Source organism: Solea senegalensis, unplaced genomic scaffold (genome assembly GCF_019176455.1).
Source record: "Solea senegalensis isolate Sse05_10M unplaced genomic scaffold, IFAPA_SoseM_1 scf7180000016410, whole genome shotgun sequence".
NCBI lineage: Eukaryota > Metazoa > Chordata > Actinopteri > Pleuronectiformes > Soleidae > Solea > Solea senegalensis.
The window spans coordinates 219-15,597 of NW_025321770.1; the positions used below are offsets into that span (position 1 = coordinate 219).

Consider the following 15,379-nt stretch of genomic DNA (forward strand, 5'->3'; position numbering starts at 1 on the left):
TGTGTGACAAGAGAAGCCTTTGAAAGGTTAGGGATCAAATCAAGGATGGCAGAAAAAAACATTAAGTATGCGTTGAACTCCTGACACACACCTGTGCTCCTCCCACACACACACCTGACACACACCTGTGCTCCTCCCACACACATATATCTGACACACACCTGTGCTCCTCCCACACACACACACCAGCCACACACCTGTGCTCCTCCCACACACACACCCACAGCCTGCACCTGTACTCCTCCCACACCACACAGACTTTGCACACACACACACCTGTGCTCACTCCACACACATACCTGACACACACCTGTCCTACTCCCACACACACACAGACCTTGCACCTCCTCCCACCCCCACACACACCCACAACACACACACCATACTCCTCCCACCCCACCTAGACCTTACACACACACCTGTGCTCCTCCCACACACACCTGACACACCTGTGCTCCTCCCACACACAGACCTGACGCAGCAGCGGGAAACTTGATGCTCGTACACAAGTGAGACGTCTGTGGAGTCACTGCCGACACCTGGTGACGTCATCAACGCAGAGGGCGGAGCCATGGCGCACGGTCAGCAAGATATTAGTCACATGTATGCCCCGCCCCACCCACACCCCCTCCCCCCTTCCTCTTACTCCTGCAGTGGAGATATGTACCTGGAGCAGCCTGCAGGGGGATACCTGTCTTCCAGCTTCCACCCTGCCCCTCCTCCTGCCCCTCCCCCATCCTACAGCTCACCTGCCAACAAACCTGTGTCAGTAGAGGGCGCTGCTCTTCTGTCCATGCTGCCAGACTTTGGAGGTTTTTATCCACAGAGCTGCCAGAGAGACGTGGAGAGGAAATCCCTGCCGTTCCCGCTGGAGTCGCTCCGGATGGCTCCGCCCCTCACTCCGCTCAGCACCATCAGGAACTTCACACTCAGCGCGCCGTCGCCCTGCTCTGACGGCGCCGTGACCACCGCCTTCCCCGGCCACCAGAACCTCCCGCTCAGACCCATCCTCAGACCCAGGAAGTATCCTAACCGACCCAGTAAGACTCCGGTACACCAGCGTCCGTACCCGTGTCCAGCAGAGAGCTGCGACCGCAGGTTCTCACGCTCCGACGAGCTGAGCCGACACCTGCGCATCCACACGGGACACAAACCTTTCCAGTGTCGCATCTGCATGAGGAAGTTCAGCCGCAGCGATCACCTGACCACACACGTGCGCACGCACACCGGAGAGAAGCCGTTCACCTGCGATCACTGCGGCAGGAAGTTCGCCCGCAGCGACGAGAGGAGGAGACACATGAAGGTCCACCTGAGGCACAAGGACAAGAAGAGCACCACGTCCTGAAGGACAACTAGCCCAGAGCTGAAGACCCAGAGACAAACGGAGACAAGCTGAGACAAATTGGACAAACTGAGACAAATGGGACAAACTGATACAAATGGAGAAAAACTGACACAAACAGAGACAAACAGAGACAAACGGAGACCACTGAGACAAACAGGACAAATGGAGACAAATGGAGACAAGCAGAGACAAATGGGACAAACGAAGACAAACTGACACAAGCAGAGACAAGCGGAGACCACTGAGACAAACAGGACAAATGGAGACAAACTGAACAAATGGGACAAGACAAACTGACACAAACAGAGACGAACGGAGACCACTGAGACAAACTGACACAAACTGAGACCACTGAGACAAACAGGACAAATGGAGATAAAGACAAATGGGACAAATGGAGACAAACGGGACAAATGAGACAAATGGAACTGAGAAAAACGTAGACTGAGACAAACGTAGACTGAGACAAACGTAGACAAACAGGACAAATGGAGACAAACTGAGACAAATTGGACAAACTGAGACAAGCGGAGACTAACAGAGACAAACGGGACAAACTGAGACAAACGGGACAAATGGAGACAAACAGAGATTGAGACAAACGGGTCAAACTGAGACAGACTAAGACAAACTGGACAAACGGGACACACTGAAACAAACAATACAAACTGAGACAAATGGGATAAACGGAGACACACTGAGACAGAGACAAACTGAGTCTCTGATCTTTTTCTCATGTGACAGTGAGAAAAAGACATGATCACTGAAGTTTATAAACCACTCACTCTCCCACACCAAAGCCCATAAGTTCAAATGTCTCATTTTGTCACTTCAGTGTTTGAAATCCAACGTTCAGAGTGACCGCAGTGATTTTCTCTATGAGGTTTGGTGTGGGAGAGTGAGTGGTTTAACTGGGTTTGTTGTTGGTTTAGTTGTGGGTTTGTTGTTGTGTCAGTACAAACACAAAGTGATGCAGAAGAAGTCTCACCATCTCTGAGGTTTAGGTTTTATCTTCAAACACATAATAATGTGTTCATCAGCAGAGATGATTTTGTATTTTTACAGAACTTTTTCTCTCTGTTGTTTCTTGTCAATGGAAATTAAAAACCAATTTAAGTTCTGCTCAGTGTTTAATACACAAATATTGCCCCCTGGTGGCTGGCTGCAGTATGAACACCAGTGGAAAATCATATGAAATGAATGATGGCCAAGCTCCATTTAGCTTCCTCACAGTCACAGTTCAGTGAATCTAATAATAAAGTCATTGTTATTTTGATCATTGATTCTTGTGTTTTTAATAATTAAATAGTTTCTGTGATTTTTCAGCTTCTTAAAAGTAAATATGTTCTGGTTTATTTGCTCCGAAACAAAGAAATCAAAGTAAACATGGACCAAAAATCTCATTAATGATTATTTAGGGAAATAATCATTGGTTCACTTTAATATCACACAAGCTCCGCCCACACCATCATCATCATCATGACCTGTGAAATTCAACATCAACATAAATCAAGAGAATAAAAAAAATCAGAGATCATAGTTTTATTAGACAGATTTTATTATCTTACCTAAAAGAAAAAAAACAAAAACATTTCAATAATTTTAGTTTGTGGCTCATCTGCAGTTATTCCAGTGTCCACCAGCGGGCCACACCCCATACTGTGGATTTTTCACAACATTCTAAAGATATAACAACAATCATAATTATTGTTATAAAGATAAAACAGTGAATGTTAAAGATTAAGTTGTTTTTTTTAAGTAAACAAAATCAGTGTCAAACATCTGACTTGTGTTAGCAACATTCATCCATTCATCTACTACCACTTAATCCTCCACATGAGGGCCACAGGGGGCACTGTGCCAATCTCTGCTGATACAAGGTGAAAGACCGGTGACTTGTCCATCACAGGGCCATATGGACACAAACAAGTGTCCACTCTCACCCTCCTCTCACCCTCTCACCTACGGTCAGAGTGTGTGTTAGCATCAAACAATGCTAACTTTTCATTTCATGACTGAAGGAAAAAAGTCAAAGCTAAAACACAAAGCGTTAATAGCTTAGTCTCATCTCCAGGAGAGCACCTAGCTTAGCATTAGCCACATGGGATAGTTAGCTTAGCACGAGCCACATGGGGATAGTAAGCTTAGCATTAGCCACATGGGGATAGTAAGCTTAGCATTAGCCACATGGGGATAGTTAGCTTAGCATTAGCAACAGGGGACTAGTTAGCTTAGCACGAGCCACATGGAGATAGTAAGCTTAGCATTACCCACAGGGAAATAGTTAGCTTAGCATTAGCCACAGGGGAATAGTTAACTCATTGTGTTTGGTTTAGAGGAAGCTTTGTCGCCTGAATAATTCAGTGTTTTTTATGTTTCCTCTGAATAAAGGGAGTTCAGCTTTTTTGCTGTCCCACATCCACCCTGTCCAACAGAGACATAAAGACGTCAACACTGTCCAACAGAGACATAAAGACATCAACGTGATATGGTAGATTTCACTGAGAGTGAGCGTCTGAAGTCTCTTCCGTTTGTGGACATGTGAATGAACGGAACTCCGCTCCGCCTAAAACAAACGTCTGGGTTCGCTTCAAGTGAACCAAGTGCAGGAAGCCGACTACAATGCAAGGCATTGTGGGTAAACATGCGCGTGTAGAACGATAGCCCAGTTGTCCTGCATTAAAATAATTGGTTGTCTCCTTCAGTCATTCTTGCTGCAGCGCCGCCTCAGGCGAGGAGGGGAACACGTTATCAAAAGCAAACAGAGCAGCTGAACGTTGCTATCGTGCGGAGTCGAGCGGAGACGATTAGGTGTGAATACGACCCGAGTGTCAGGCTGGTTCTCAGCAGCAGGGGGCGCTCACTGTGAGTGTGACAATAGCAAAACTAACCCTTTAAGCACTAAATACGCTGACACATGGTGACTCAAATTCAAATGATGAGACAGAAAAGTGAAGATGAAGGAGCAAAGATTCTGATTCTGACCCCAACCTGCAGCAGCAGCAGCCAATCAATCATCCATCAATCAATCATTACTATTGACTACAGAAGATCTGCAGGAGTTATTATTGATCAATACTCAATCATCAATACCAGAGAAGCACGTGATCCTCATGAATCCGCACAGCTGCTTTTATTTCGCCTGAGCAGCAGGTAAGGGACTGTGACGTCACCTGATGACTCATTTACATTCAGGTCAAGTATAAAGTCCACAGTTGACCTATGACCCCGATCTACGGATCAGAGACAGACCTCCGGACCCGGGTACGGTTCTGCTCCGCACCAGAAGTGCGGCGGCTGTGAGACCTCCATGAGCCACACTTCCTGCGGCTCCTTCCCCGCGAGCTCCGCCTCAGAGTCCATCATCACTCGGTAATAGTGACAGTCTCTGCCGTCGTCCGGGTCGTACGGCGGGGCCAGGATGTCCATGAACGCCGAGGGTCCGTCCACGGCGTCGATCTGGTGCAGGTTGTCCCGGTCCGGAGAGAGGAGGCACGGGCCGCTCTCCTCCGTTAACTCCCCGGTGGAGCGGAGCACGGAGCGCCGCAGAGCGCCCACCTGAGCGGCGGGCAGCGGCTCCAGTCGGTCGAAGCAGCTGATCCGGACTTTACCGTACAGGACTTTGAGGACTCCGTGCATCCCCGGGTGGTCGTGCAGCGGGATGGAGGCTCCGCTTTTGAGCAGAAACACTCCCATACTGAAGTGCTCGCTCTCGCTGATGTGCATGTATGTGACCGGGGGCGCGCCGTGCGGGCAGCCGCGCTGCGGAGCGGCCACGCCGGCCGCGCTGTCCACGGCTCTGCGCGGGACCAGCTTCAGGTCCGCGGCTCGCACTTCCGTCATCAGGTTCTTCAGTTTGCCCAGGTTCTCCACGAACGACATCCCGGCGTCCTCCGCGGGCCGAGGCGGGCTACGGAAGGTGACGAGCGCCTGCCGAGCGATTTTCTGGACGATGGAGCTCATGACGCCGCTGCAGTCAGGCTTCATACCGGGGAAGAGGATCCTCTGCGCGGGCGGCTCTCTCTGCTACAGCCGCTGCTTAGCTTTAGCTTTAGCCGCTACGATAGCGCCGACGATCGGGCGCTATCGCCATCTACGGGCGAGATGACTGACTCCACGCGCGCGCACACACACAGTTAAAACCATGATGACGGCGATCACGTGACTCAGATTTGATTCTCTGACTCTTTCGATTCATTGGATGATTTAAAAATAATCAATTATAGATTTTCTTACTTCTCACAGAGTGAGACCTCCTGTCTGTCCTCTCTTCTTGTCGTTGATTGGTCAGTGTCAACGCTGTTTTCTGCTCCTTCATATATTCATTCATTCATTCATTTTCTTCATGAATCAGTATGTGTGTTTCCTTTATGAACGCGTGATTGTTTGTACGTGGACAAATAAAAGTAGAAAAGAACGGAAACGAGCTTCGTGTGTCGCGATTATCACGTGTCACTGCCTCATTCATGCTCCGCTGTCAAACACGTCCGCCTTTACACCTGGTGCATTGTGGGTCATGTAGTCCGCTCCCCTTCATTTCAGCGCTGTTACAGAAAAAACCCTGACTGCCGATGCTAATGTGACGTTATGTGACGTCAGACCATGGATGTAATAAGAACTGGATATTCATCTGGAATAATGGGCTCATGAAGTCATTTTATAAAACCTGGTTCAATAAGAACATAATTCTAGTTTCTGCACATGTAAATGACAATGGAACATTCCATTCAGCCCAAAAGAGTTAGCAGTGGTTCCCTGTTGGTCTCAGTGTGTTGGTAACCAGAACTGGGGAAATATCTGGAACCTTCTCTACGAATAAAGTAAGAAAAGTCTTATTCAGAATCATACACAGGTTTTATCCTGCTAAACAATATCTCCTCAGGTAGAAGCTCGACACATGTGTTAACTGTTGTTTCTGTGGAATACGTCCAGAAACAATGATGCACCTGTGCTGCCAGTGTCTCTGCAACAACACGTTTTGGAAAGATCTGTCCCGGTTTCTTTGTTGTGGAAAGATGTAGTGTTTGGTTTCCACGATAACAAAAATAAAAAGCAGAAAGAGTTATACCTAATTCATTTGTTGATCATTCTAGGGAAATATCATATTCACAAAGCCAATTTTATTGCTTTTGCTAAGGAAACTGAACAAAAATATAAAAAATATAAGAACTGGATAGAGCCCCACCCCTTTGACTCTGTTCATTCCTATGGAGTTACTCACCCTACAACTGTTTTTGTAGGTGGTTTATAAATAAAGCTAACTTATCATTATAATTACAATGTATGGTAAATATAATAATCATAAAAACATTAAAATAAACCTGCAGACTCTCAATCATATTATTAGGAACAATAACGTGTTAAACGCAGTTTTATAAGTTCATCATAATAAGTTTCTGTTTTGTTGTCAGTCAGTCATCATCTAACCGCTTTATCCTCCACCAGAGGGTGCTGTGCCAACCTCAGCTACATGGGGCGATAGGCGGGGTACACCCTGAACAGTTGGCCAGTCCATCGCAGGGCCACACACACAGATAGAGACAAACAACCATTCACTCTCACACTCACTCCTATGGTCAATTTAGAGTGTCCAGTTTATCTAATCCCCACATGTTTTTGGACTGTGGGAGGAAGCCGGAGAACCCGGAGAGAACCCACGCACACACGGGGAGAACATGCAAACTCCATGCAGAAAGGCCCTTGTTCCAAACAGGGCTCAAACCCGGGTCTTCTCGCTGCAAGGCGAGAGTGCTAACCACTACAGCACCGTGTGGCCCTGTTTTGTTGTAATATTTAAAAAAATGTCAAAGAAAACCCATCATTGTCTTAATTTATTCACATTTCTCATAAAGTTTTCACTCGTAAGTTTCCCTTAGAGACGTCACATGACCGCGCTTTGCTGTGCTCGTACACAGCTGTGATGTCACAGATGTTTCTGGGCTGTTTATGGCCTTTAGGAAGGTTTTACACATGTCAAACTTATATAAAAACTTATAAATATAGAATATAAAGATCTATACATGCCTGTGTCCATGTCTCCGGGTGTCCTGTGGACACTTTTACAGGAGTCTCTTTTACTATTGTGCTCAATGGGAAAATTGCTTTTTGGGCCCATGAGTATTTGTTGTTGCAGTACCGGGAGTGGCCACCATAACATTGTCTTCAAGGCAGAGGGGGCGGAGCTCTATCCAGTTCTTATAATACATCCATGAGTCAGACACAGAAAACACAGAGGTCAGCTGACCTGTCACTTTACTGCTGTGTGTGTGTGTGAATACTTTGGTGTTGTTTCAGCACGTGACACAGACACACAAATTATCTCACACACACACACACACACTGTCACACATGCACAGACACACACTGTCACACATGCACAGACACAAAGTATGACATCACTTCCTGTTATGTGATGTGTTGTTTGGTGTTTAATTTACAGAGTTAAACAGACTGAAAGCAACCGTTGCCATGGAAACCACTCACACAACATTACACTCTCCACTCCAGATGAGTTCTTGAATGAATGAATGTCTGATTTGAACGGATGATTGATGAGGCTGAACTTTCCCAATAAAGTTGTGTTGGTTCTGTGATAGTTCTGCGTCGTTGGTCCTGTGTTACATGTCATTTAGCAGACACTTTTATCCAAAGCCACTGACAAGGGAATTGAGTACAATCTGCCAGGGGTGGAGTCAAACTACTGGTCTTAACCACTGAGCTACTCCACCCCCTGCATTGATTCTGCGTTGGTTCTTGGTTCTGTGTATGTTCTGCGTTGATTCTGCATTGGTCTTGCGTCATTGATTCTGTGTCGTTGGTTCTGCGTTGGTTCTTGGTTCTGTGTTGGTTCTTGGTTCTGTTGGGTTCTATGTTGATTCTGCTTTGGTTCTCGTTGATTCTGTGTTGGTTCTTGGTTCTGTGTTGGTTCTATGTTGATTATGTGTTGGTTCTTCGTTCTGTGTTGATTCTGCATTGGTTTTGACTGTTGGTTCTGTGCTGGTTCTGCATTGGTTCTTGGTTCTGTGTATGTTCTGTGTTGGTTCTGTTTTGGTTCTTGGTTCTGCATTGATTCAGCGTTGTTCTGTGTTGGTTCTTGGCTCTGTGTTGAATCTGTATTGGTTCTGCGTTGGTTCTGTGTTGATTCTACATTGGTTTTTGGTGCTGCGTTGGTTCTACGTTGATTCTGCGTCGTTGGTTCTGTGTTGATTCTTGGTTCTGCGTTGGTTCTGTGTTGATTCTACATTGGTTTTTGGTGCTGCGTTGGTTCTACGTTGATTCTGCGTCGTTGGTTCTGTGTTGATTCTTGGTTCTGCGTTGATTCTTGGTTCTACGTTTCTGCATTGGTTCTTGGTTCTGTGTTGAATCTGCATTGGTTCTTGGTTCTGTTTGTTCTGCGTTGGGTCTTGGTTCTGCGTTGGTTCTTGGTTCTACATTGATACAGGCATTGGTTCTGCACTGATTCTTAGTTCTGTGTTAATTGTGTATTGGTTCTGCATTGGTTTTTGGTTCTACGTTGATTCTGCGTCGGTCCTGCGTCACTGATTCTGTGTTCTTGGCTCTGTGTTGGTTCTACGTAGATTCTACATTGATTCTGTGTTGGTTCTTGGTTCTGTGTATGTTCTGCGTTGATTCTGCATTGGTCCTCGTCATGATTCTGTATTGTTCTCGTGGTTCTCTATGTTGGTTCTTGGTTCTGTTGGTTCTGATTCTCTTTGGTTCTTGTTGATTCTGCGTTGGTTCTATGTTGATTATGTGTTGGTTCTTCGTTCTGTGTTGATTCTGCATTGGTTTTGACTGTTGGTTCTGTGCTGGTTCTGCATTTGTCCTATTTGTTCTGCATTGGTTCTTGGTTCTGTGTATGTTCTGTGTTGATTCTGTTTTGGTTCTTGGTTCTGCATTGATTCAGCGTTGTTCTGTGTTGGTTCTTGGCTCTGTGTTGAATCTGTATTGGTTCTGCGTTGGTTCTGTGTTGATTCTACATTGGTTTTTGGTGCTGCGTTGGTTCTACGTTGATTCTGCGTCGTTGGTTCTGTGTTGATTCTTGGTTCTGCGTTGATTCTTGGTTCTACGTTTCTGCATTGGTTCTTGGTTCTGTGTTGAATCTGCATTGGTTCTTGGTTCTGTTTGTTCTGCGTTGGGTCTTGGTTCTGCGTTGGTTCTTGGTTCTACATTGATACAGGCATTGGTTCTGCACTGATTCTTAGTTCTGTGTTGATTGTGTATTGGTTCTGCATTGGTTTTTGGTTCTACGTTGATTCTGCGTCGGTCCTGCGTCACTGATTCTGTGTTCTTGGCTCTGTGTTGGTTCTATGTAGATTCTACATTGATTCTGTATTGGTTCTTGGTCCTGCATTGGTTCTTGGCTCTACGTTGGTTCATGGTTCTGCATTGGTTCTTGGTTCTGTTTGTTCTGCGTTGGTTCTTGGTTCTGCGTTGTTCTGTGTTGGTTCTTGGCTCTGCGTTGATTCTGTGTTGGTTCTGCATCAGTTCTGTGTTGGTTCTGCGTCACTGGTTCTGTGGTGATTCTGTGTTGTTGTTTCTGTGTTGATTCTGCATTGGTTCTACATTGGTTCTACATTGGGTCTGTGTGGTTTCTGCATTGGTACTGCATCATTGGTTGTGTGTCGTTGGTTCTGGGTTCTGCGTTGATTCTGCATTGATTCTTGGTTCTGTGTTGGTTCTTGGTTCTGCATTGGTTCTTGGCTCTACGTTGATTGTGTGTTGATTCTGCGTTGCTGGTTCTGCATTGGTTCTGTGTTGGTTCTGCGTCATTGGTTTTGTGTTGGTTCTGCGTCATTGGTTTTATGTTGGTTTTGTGTCGGTTCTGTGTTGATTCTGCATTGGTTCTTGGTTCTGCGTTGGTTCTTGGTTCTGTTTGTTCTGCATTGGTTCTTGGTTTCGTGTTTCACATGTAAACTCAGTATAAAAATCATAAAAGTTCTTCTACCACATTCCAGCGACTCACAGACTAACTAATCAGTAATCAGTAACACAATATAAAAGATTACAACATCTATTATTAATCATCTAAAATATATATATTTATATAAACAAAGATTTTCATTTAAAAACACACGTCACATGACATCACATTCAGGTGTAAACAGGAAGCAGTTGGTTGCTTAGTAACAGAAAATTCACTGATTCATCGCTGGTTGTCAAGTCACCATATTAAAGTCATAATAATGAAGTCACATCATTACTTCTGGTACGACTGTGAATAAATGAATGAATGTGTCAGAAGCTGCTTCAAGCTCAGCAGGTTAGGTTCACAGAGTATGTTGCCATGGTAACTAACTCAGAGTCTGTGACGTTTGTAAACATCCACGTTCCTCTTCCTGATTGTTTCAGCCATGATTGGACGACCAGCGGCCAATCAGAATGTAGCTAACACTTCCTGTCAGTGAGAGTAAAAAAAAAACATCAGCTTCCTGTTTACCCTGACACACACACAATGAACACGAGTGGTCACATGACCAAAAACATAATGCTGTAGTTAATGCATCTGTCCACAGAGAAGATCTTTGTTTGTCACTGAACCAGCAACTCTGCCGCCATGACGACGACATTCATGTACTCTAAATGTTCTGTTTGTTCAGTGAATGAAAACATGATTATCACGTGTTTATGTGTGTGTTTGCGTGTGTGTGTTACTGTGGAATTATTCATTAATGAAGAGAAAAATTAAATCCTGTGTACTGCACCTTTAAGTGTGAGTTCATATTCATCCTTTCATCAGTGAAAGACTTTTTCACACTGAAATAAAATCACTGTGAAATGTGTTGACTCCTTGACTCCGCCCCCTCACCCTGGTGTGTTCTAGGTCTCGTACCCGGTGGATCGGCGGCGCCGGTGGTTCCAGATGTCATCTCTGTGTTCGGGTCGACAGAAGAGTTTGGACGACTGAGCCAGACGTTCCCGGTTTTCCCGGTGTTTCCGGAGTTCCTGGAGTTCCCGGCGTTCCTGGTCCCCGCCCACTTTACAGAACAAAGGACGGCCACTAAAGTGGGAGGAGTGTGTTCTGTTGTCCTGGCAACCAGAGGACAGTGGACCAACAGCTGATCTGAGGACATGAACATGTTTGTGGGTCAAATACTATTGAAGGTGTGATTTATGTGAGGCACTAACAGAGCAATGAGCGCCCCCTTCAGGAAACACACAGCAGAAACATTCTCAGTGCAATCTCTTTACAAAAAGACATCTTTATCTCACTGTGAAACTGAAGTTTGTGGACCAGGACCAGCAGCTCCTGTGTGTGTGGTTTACTAACGTCAGTCACACAGTGAGAGAAAGACATGATCATGTGACGGAGATTTTATGACACAAGTCTTTTATTCAGTGGATACAATGTTTTTGTTCACCTGCTTTTTATGATTCTGTCACGTCTGTTATCACTTTGCTGCTGAAGAGAGAGAGAGAGACGCAGAGGTTAGTGTGTGTCTGTCTCTGTGTGACTGTCTGTCTCTGTGTGACTGTGTGTGTGTCTGTCTCTGTGTGACTGTCTGTCTCTGTGTGACTGTGTGTGTGTCTGTCTCTGTGTGACTGTCTGTCTGTCTCTGTGTGACTGTCTGTCTCTGTGTGACTGTGTGTGTGTCTGTCTCTGTGTGACTGTCTGTCTCTGTGTGACTGTGTGTGTGTCTGTCTCTGTGTGACTGTCTGTCTCTGTGTGACTGTGTGTCTGTCTCTGTGTGACTGTGTGTGTGTCTGTCTCTGTGTGACTGTCTGTCTCTGTGTGACTGTGTGTGTGTCTGTCTCTGTGTGACTGTGTGTGTGTCTGTCTCTGTGTGACTGTGTGTGTGTCTGTCTCTGTGTGACTGTGTGTGTGTCTGTCTCTGTGTGACTGTCTGTCTCTGTGTGACTGTGTGTGTGTCTGTCTCTGTCTGTCTCTGTGTGACTGTGTGTGTGTGTCTGTCTCTGTGTGACTGTGTGTGTGTGTGTGTGTCCGTCCGTGTGTGTGTGTTGACCTGGTAATACTCGACCAGTCTCTCAGTCACATCGATGCGTCTCAGCAGGTTCTCGATGAAACGCTGGATCCGGACTTTTCCGCTCGTCTCCTGTCGAGCTGCTGTTTCCAGAAACTTCTGGATGGTGATCACTTCCCTGCCAAACAGGAAGGAAGTCAGAGTCATGTGACATCATCAGGTGTCAGACTCCAGGTCGTCCTCACCTCTCTCTTCGCTCCAGTTCGTTCTCCGAGGCGTTGATCTGCTCCCTCAGCGTGGCGATCACCACGACCGCCACGTCCACCTGCCGACTCAGTGAGCGCTGCCGCTCGGCCACTTCCTGTCTCTCCTGGATCAGCTGTTGAGAGTGAGCGCGTTCACACAGCAGCTCCGTGTCAGTGTGAACCAGCTCTGTGCTCACTGTGGACAGACGTCTCTGCAGGAGGCGGGACAGACGCCGCCGCCGCAGCACTGCTGCTGCACACGCACACGCCGATGCACACGCACACGCCGTCTCCACACCAGAGAAAGACCTCTGCTCTGAAGGAGACAGTGAAGGAGACACAGCAGTGATTGAAACTGATCCCTTGATTATTGATCAGATGAAGGATGGACAGAGTTTACTTTAGGAAAAAGACACGATGAACGCACCAACCACATTCAGGACTGGGTCCAGGACTGGGTCCAGGACTGGGTCCAGGACTGGGTCCAGGTCTGGGTCCAGGTCTGGGTCCAGGTCTGGGTCCAGGTCTGGTGGTGGTCTGAGAGGAGGGAACAGGAAGAGATGTTGGCCTGTGTCTGATTTTTTTGTGGATATTTTGATATCTTCCTCATTTCTTCCTTCATTTCTGTCTTCATCTTCCTCCTCCTCCTGCATCCCCACACCGACACTGTGTGTGCACCTCCTCACAGAACTGTACGAGTGCAGGTAGCCACTATCTCTGCTGTCGCTGAGGGAGCGTACGTGAGGTGGCCGCTCTGCACTCTGCTGTCCCCTGCGGGTCGGGAGGCTCATGTCGTACCAGGGGATCGCCGCCATCAGAGGGTCGGGGAGTTTTCCGGTGATGCTGAAGCCAGCTGAGATCACGTCAGGTGAGTGGTACGAGTGGCGACAGTCCAGGTGAACGCGGAGTGAGTTCAGGCTGTGGAAACGCTGTTGCTCGCCGCAGCAAGGGCAGTGAACCGGGAGGTCACGGGAGGTCAGGGGGTCACAGGAGGTCAGGGGGTCACTGGCGGCGCCGCAGGCCGGGCCGGTCCTGTCCAAGAGGAAAGAACCAGAGTCTCTGGAACAGAACTTGTGCTGCATCACTCTACAGCTGCAACACAACAGTCAACACAAACATCATCATCATCATCTCACGCTTTTATATCTGATAAATTATAAATCAGTTTGAAGTCATCAAACACAAAAGTCAACATTTATTTCCATCATCCATTTGGAATATTGATCAGTGATGATGATTTTAAATGATTTTGTTTTATGGAGCAAAGAAAGCAGAAAATATCCATATAAACATATAAAAACAAAAATATATTAATAATGGAATCATTGTTGATGTATTTTAACCTTTAAATGTTTTATTCTTCTTATTCCATATAAAATATTTATATGAACAGCCCATCATTATGTTTTTAGAAATTTGATTTAGATTTGTAATTACACTGAATTTGATTTGTATTTTGTGTTTTATTAAAATAATATAAATGATCTAATTTATTATTCAATTGAGTGGAATTCAGTTTTCTCTGATTCAAGTATTTATTTTTACATATATACACATGAATAATGCTGTCGTGACCTTTGTGAATGAGTGAATGAATCATTTTCAGTCGGAATAAACAAACAAACGTTGATCTGTTTCTTCTGTCATCGTTAGCATCGTTAGCATAGTGAACAACGCCGCTGTTAGCATTAGCATTAGCAAAGACAACACACACAAACACACGTCACGTTAGCTAATCTTACCGACGAGACCGTGACTGTAAGGAGTCTTCATCTTCATCACTGTGTATGAACACAGCAGCAGGTGCCCACGCTCACACGCTCTCATTCATTCATTCATTCATTCATTCAAACAGCTTCAGTTAGCAGCGCCCTGTTAGCCTCAGTTTGTACATCCGTTCTGAACTTTCAAAGTAAAACCTACAGATTCTTCTTCTTCTGAGGTTTAATGGCGGTTTGGTGCATTACCGCCACCATCTGCTATTACTTAAAAGTGAAAAACAATAAAATAAAAAATAAAAAACAATACTAATAATTATATCTATATAGAGAGATATATACAGATATACACACTACAAAACACAAAAAAACAACATCCTATATACGTATACATTTGAAATATTTATTTATGCCCACATAAAGAAAAAGTTCAAGGGTTTCACAAACACTGTCAGTGCAGATGACATGAGGAGTTGTTCAGACTGAACACAGTTACATACATGACGACCTACAGGTCAAACATGAGGCATCCTCCAATAATAGCAGATACTGAGCAGTACCTCGCTAACTGTTTAGCTCTTCTTTTAGAGAGGCCGGCCATCTGAAGTATATAAAGACTGAAAGTTTACATTTGTAGCCGAGCTGAGAGAGGGTCTGCTTCAGCTGCTGATATTTGAGCACTTTGGTTAGAAAGGCCTCCTCGAGGCTGGAATCAAAGGTAGCCGACCTCCAGAATGAGCCCCTCTCTGTGCTTTTCATGAACAACAATAACATCATCAGGGGTGTTAGCCGTAACATTAGAAAACACTGAGGCAACATTACACAGGCTTTACGGTAGAGCGCTTATACAGCACGATGGAAGACCTGAACACAGATGAGATATCTGCTGATATCAAACCCATAATTCTGTCATGCCTACATATGTAAACATGGCAACCATTAAAGATGTGAGGGGGAGCATGACTGCCTGGAAACCAGATGGAGAGGCTCACTTTAGTTGGTAGAACCTGTAGTCTCACTTTTAAATCAAATGTGACCATGTTCTCATCCAGGGCAACATTTTTGAACATAGTGTGTGAGACAGTGGTCAGCAGCTGGGAGACACGCAGTCTTCCCTTGAAGTCTCAGCTCAGTCCACTGTTGCCGCCG

General features: G+C 45.7%; 3 protein-coding genes across 5 annotated transcripts; 1 reads left to right on the forward strand and 2 right to left on the reverse strand.

Annotated features, from left to right (window-relative positions):
* Positions 1-496: 496 nt before the first annotated feature.
* egr2a (early growth response 2a) lies at positions 497-1,627 on the forward strand (the record flags this gene model as incomplete). The annotated part of the gene is made up of 1 exon (XM_044018170.1): positions 497-1,627. A coding segment is annotated over one exon (849 nt), but the record flags the coding sequence as incomplete, so codon positions are not given.
* Positions 1,628-2,743: 1,116 nt separating this feature from the next.
* LOC122763063 (2-aminoethanethiol dioxygenase-like) lies at positions 2,744-5,817 on the reverse strand. Its single transcript, XM_044018169.1, has one exon. It carries the CDS (start codon positions 5,330-5,332, stop codon positions 4,586-4,588), a length of 747 nt encoding a protein of 248 aa, XP_043874104.1. The 5' UTR covers positions 5,333-5,817; the 3' UTR covers positions 2,744-4,585.
* A 3,257-nt stretch (positions 5,818-9,074) lies between these two features.
* Positions 9,075-14,403, reverse strand: znf365 (zinc finger protein 365). 3 transcript variants are annotated; one of them, XM_044018174.1, is made up of 7 exons: positions 14,255-14,403; positions 12,940-13,604; positions 12,513-12,828; positions 12,310-12,445; positions 11,707-11,747; positions 11,178-11,408; positions 9,075-10,742 (listed from the first exon to the last, which is right to left on the reverse strand). In XM_044018174.1, exons 2-7 carry the CDS (start codon positions 13,592-13,594, stop codon positions 10,733-10,735), a joined length of 1,389 nt encoding a protein of 462 aa, XP_043874109.1. In that variant the 5' UTR covers positions 13,595-13,604; positions 14,255-14,403; the 3' UTR covers positions 9,075-10,732. The 3 variants fall into 3 exon arrangements, with proteins under 3 accessions (XP_043874109.1, XP_043874108.1, XP_043874107.1); XM_044018173.1 differs by having other exon boundaries at positions 9,075-11,408; positions 11,707-11,744; XM_044018172.1 differs by having other exon boundaries at positions 9,075-11,408.
* Positions 14,404-15,379: the final 976 nt, after the last annotated feature.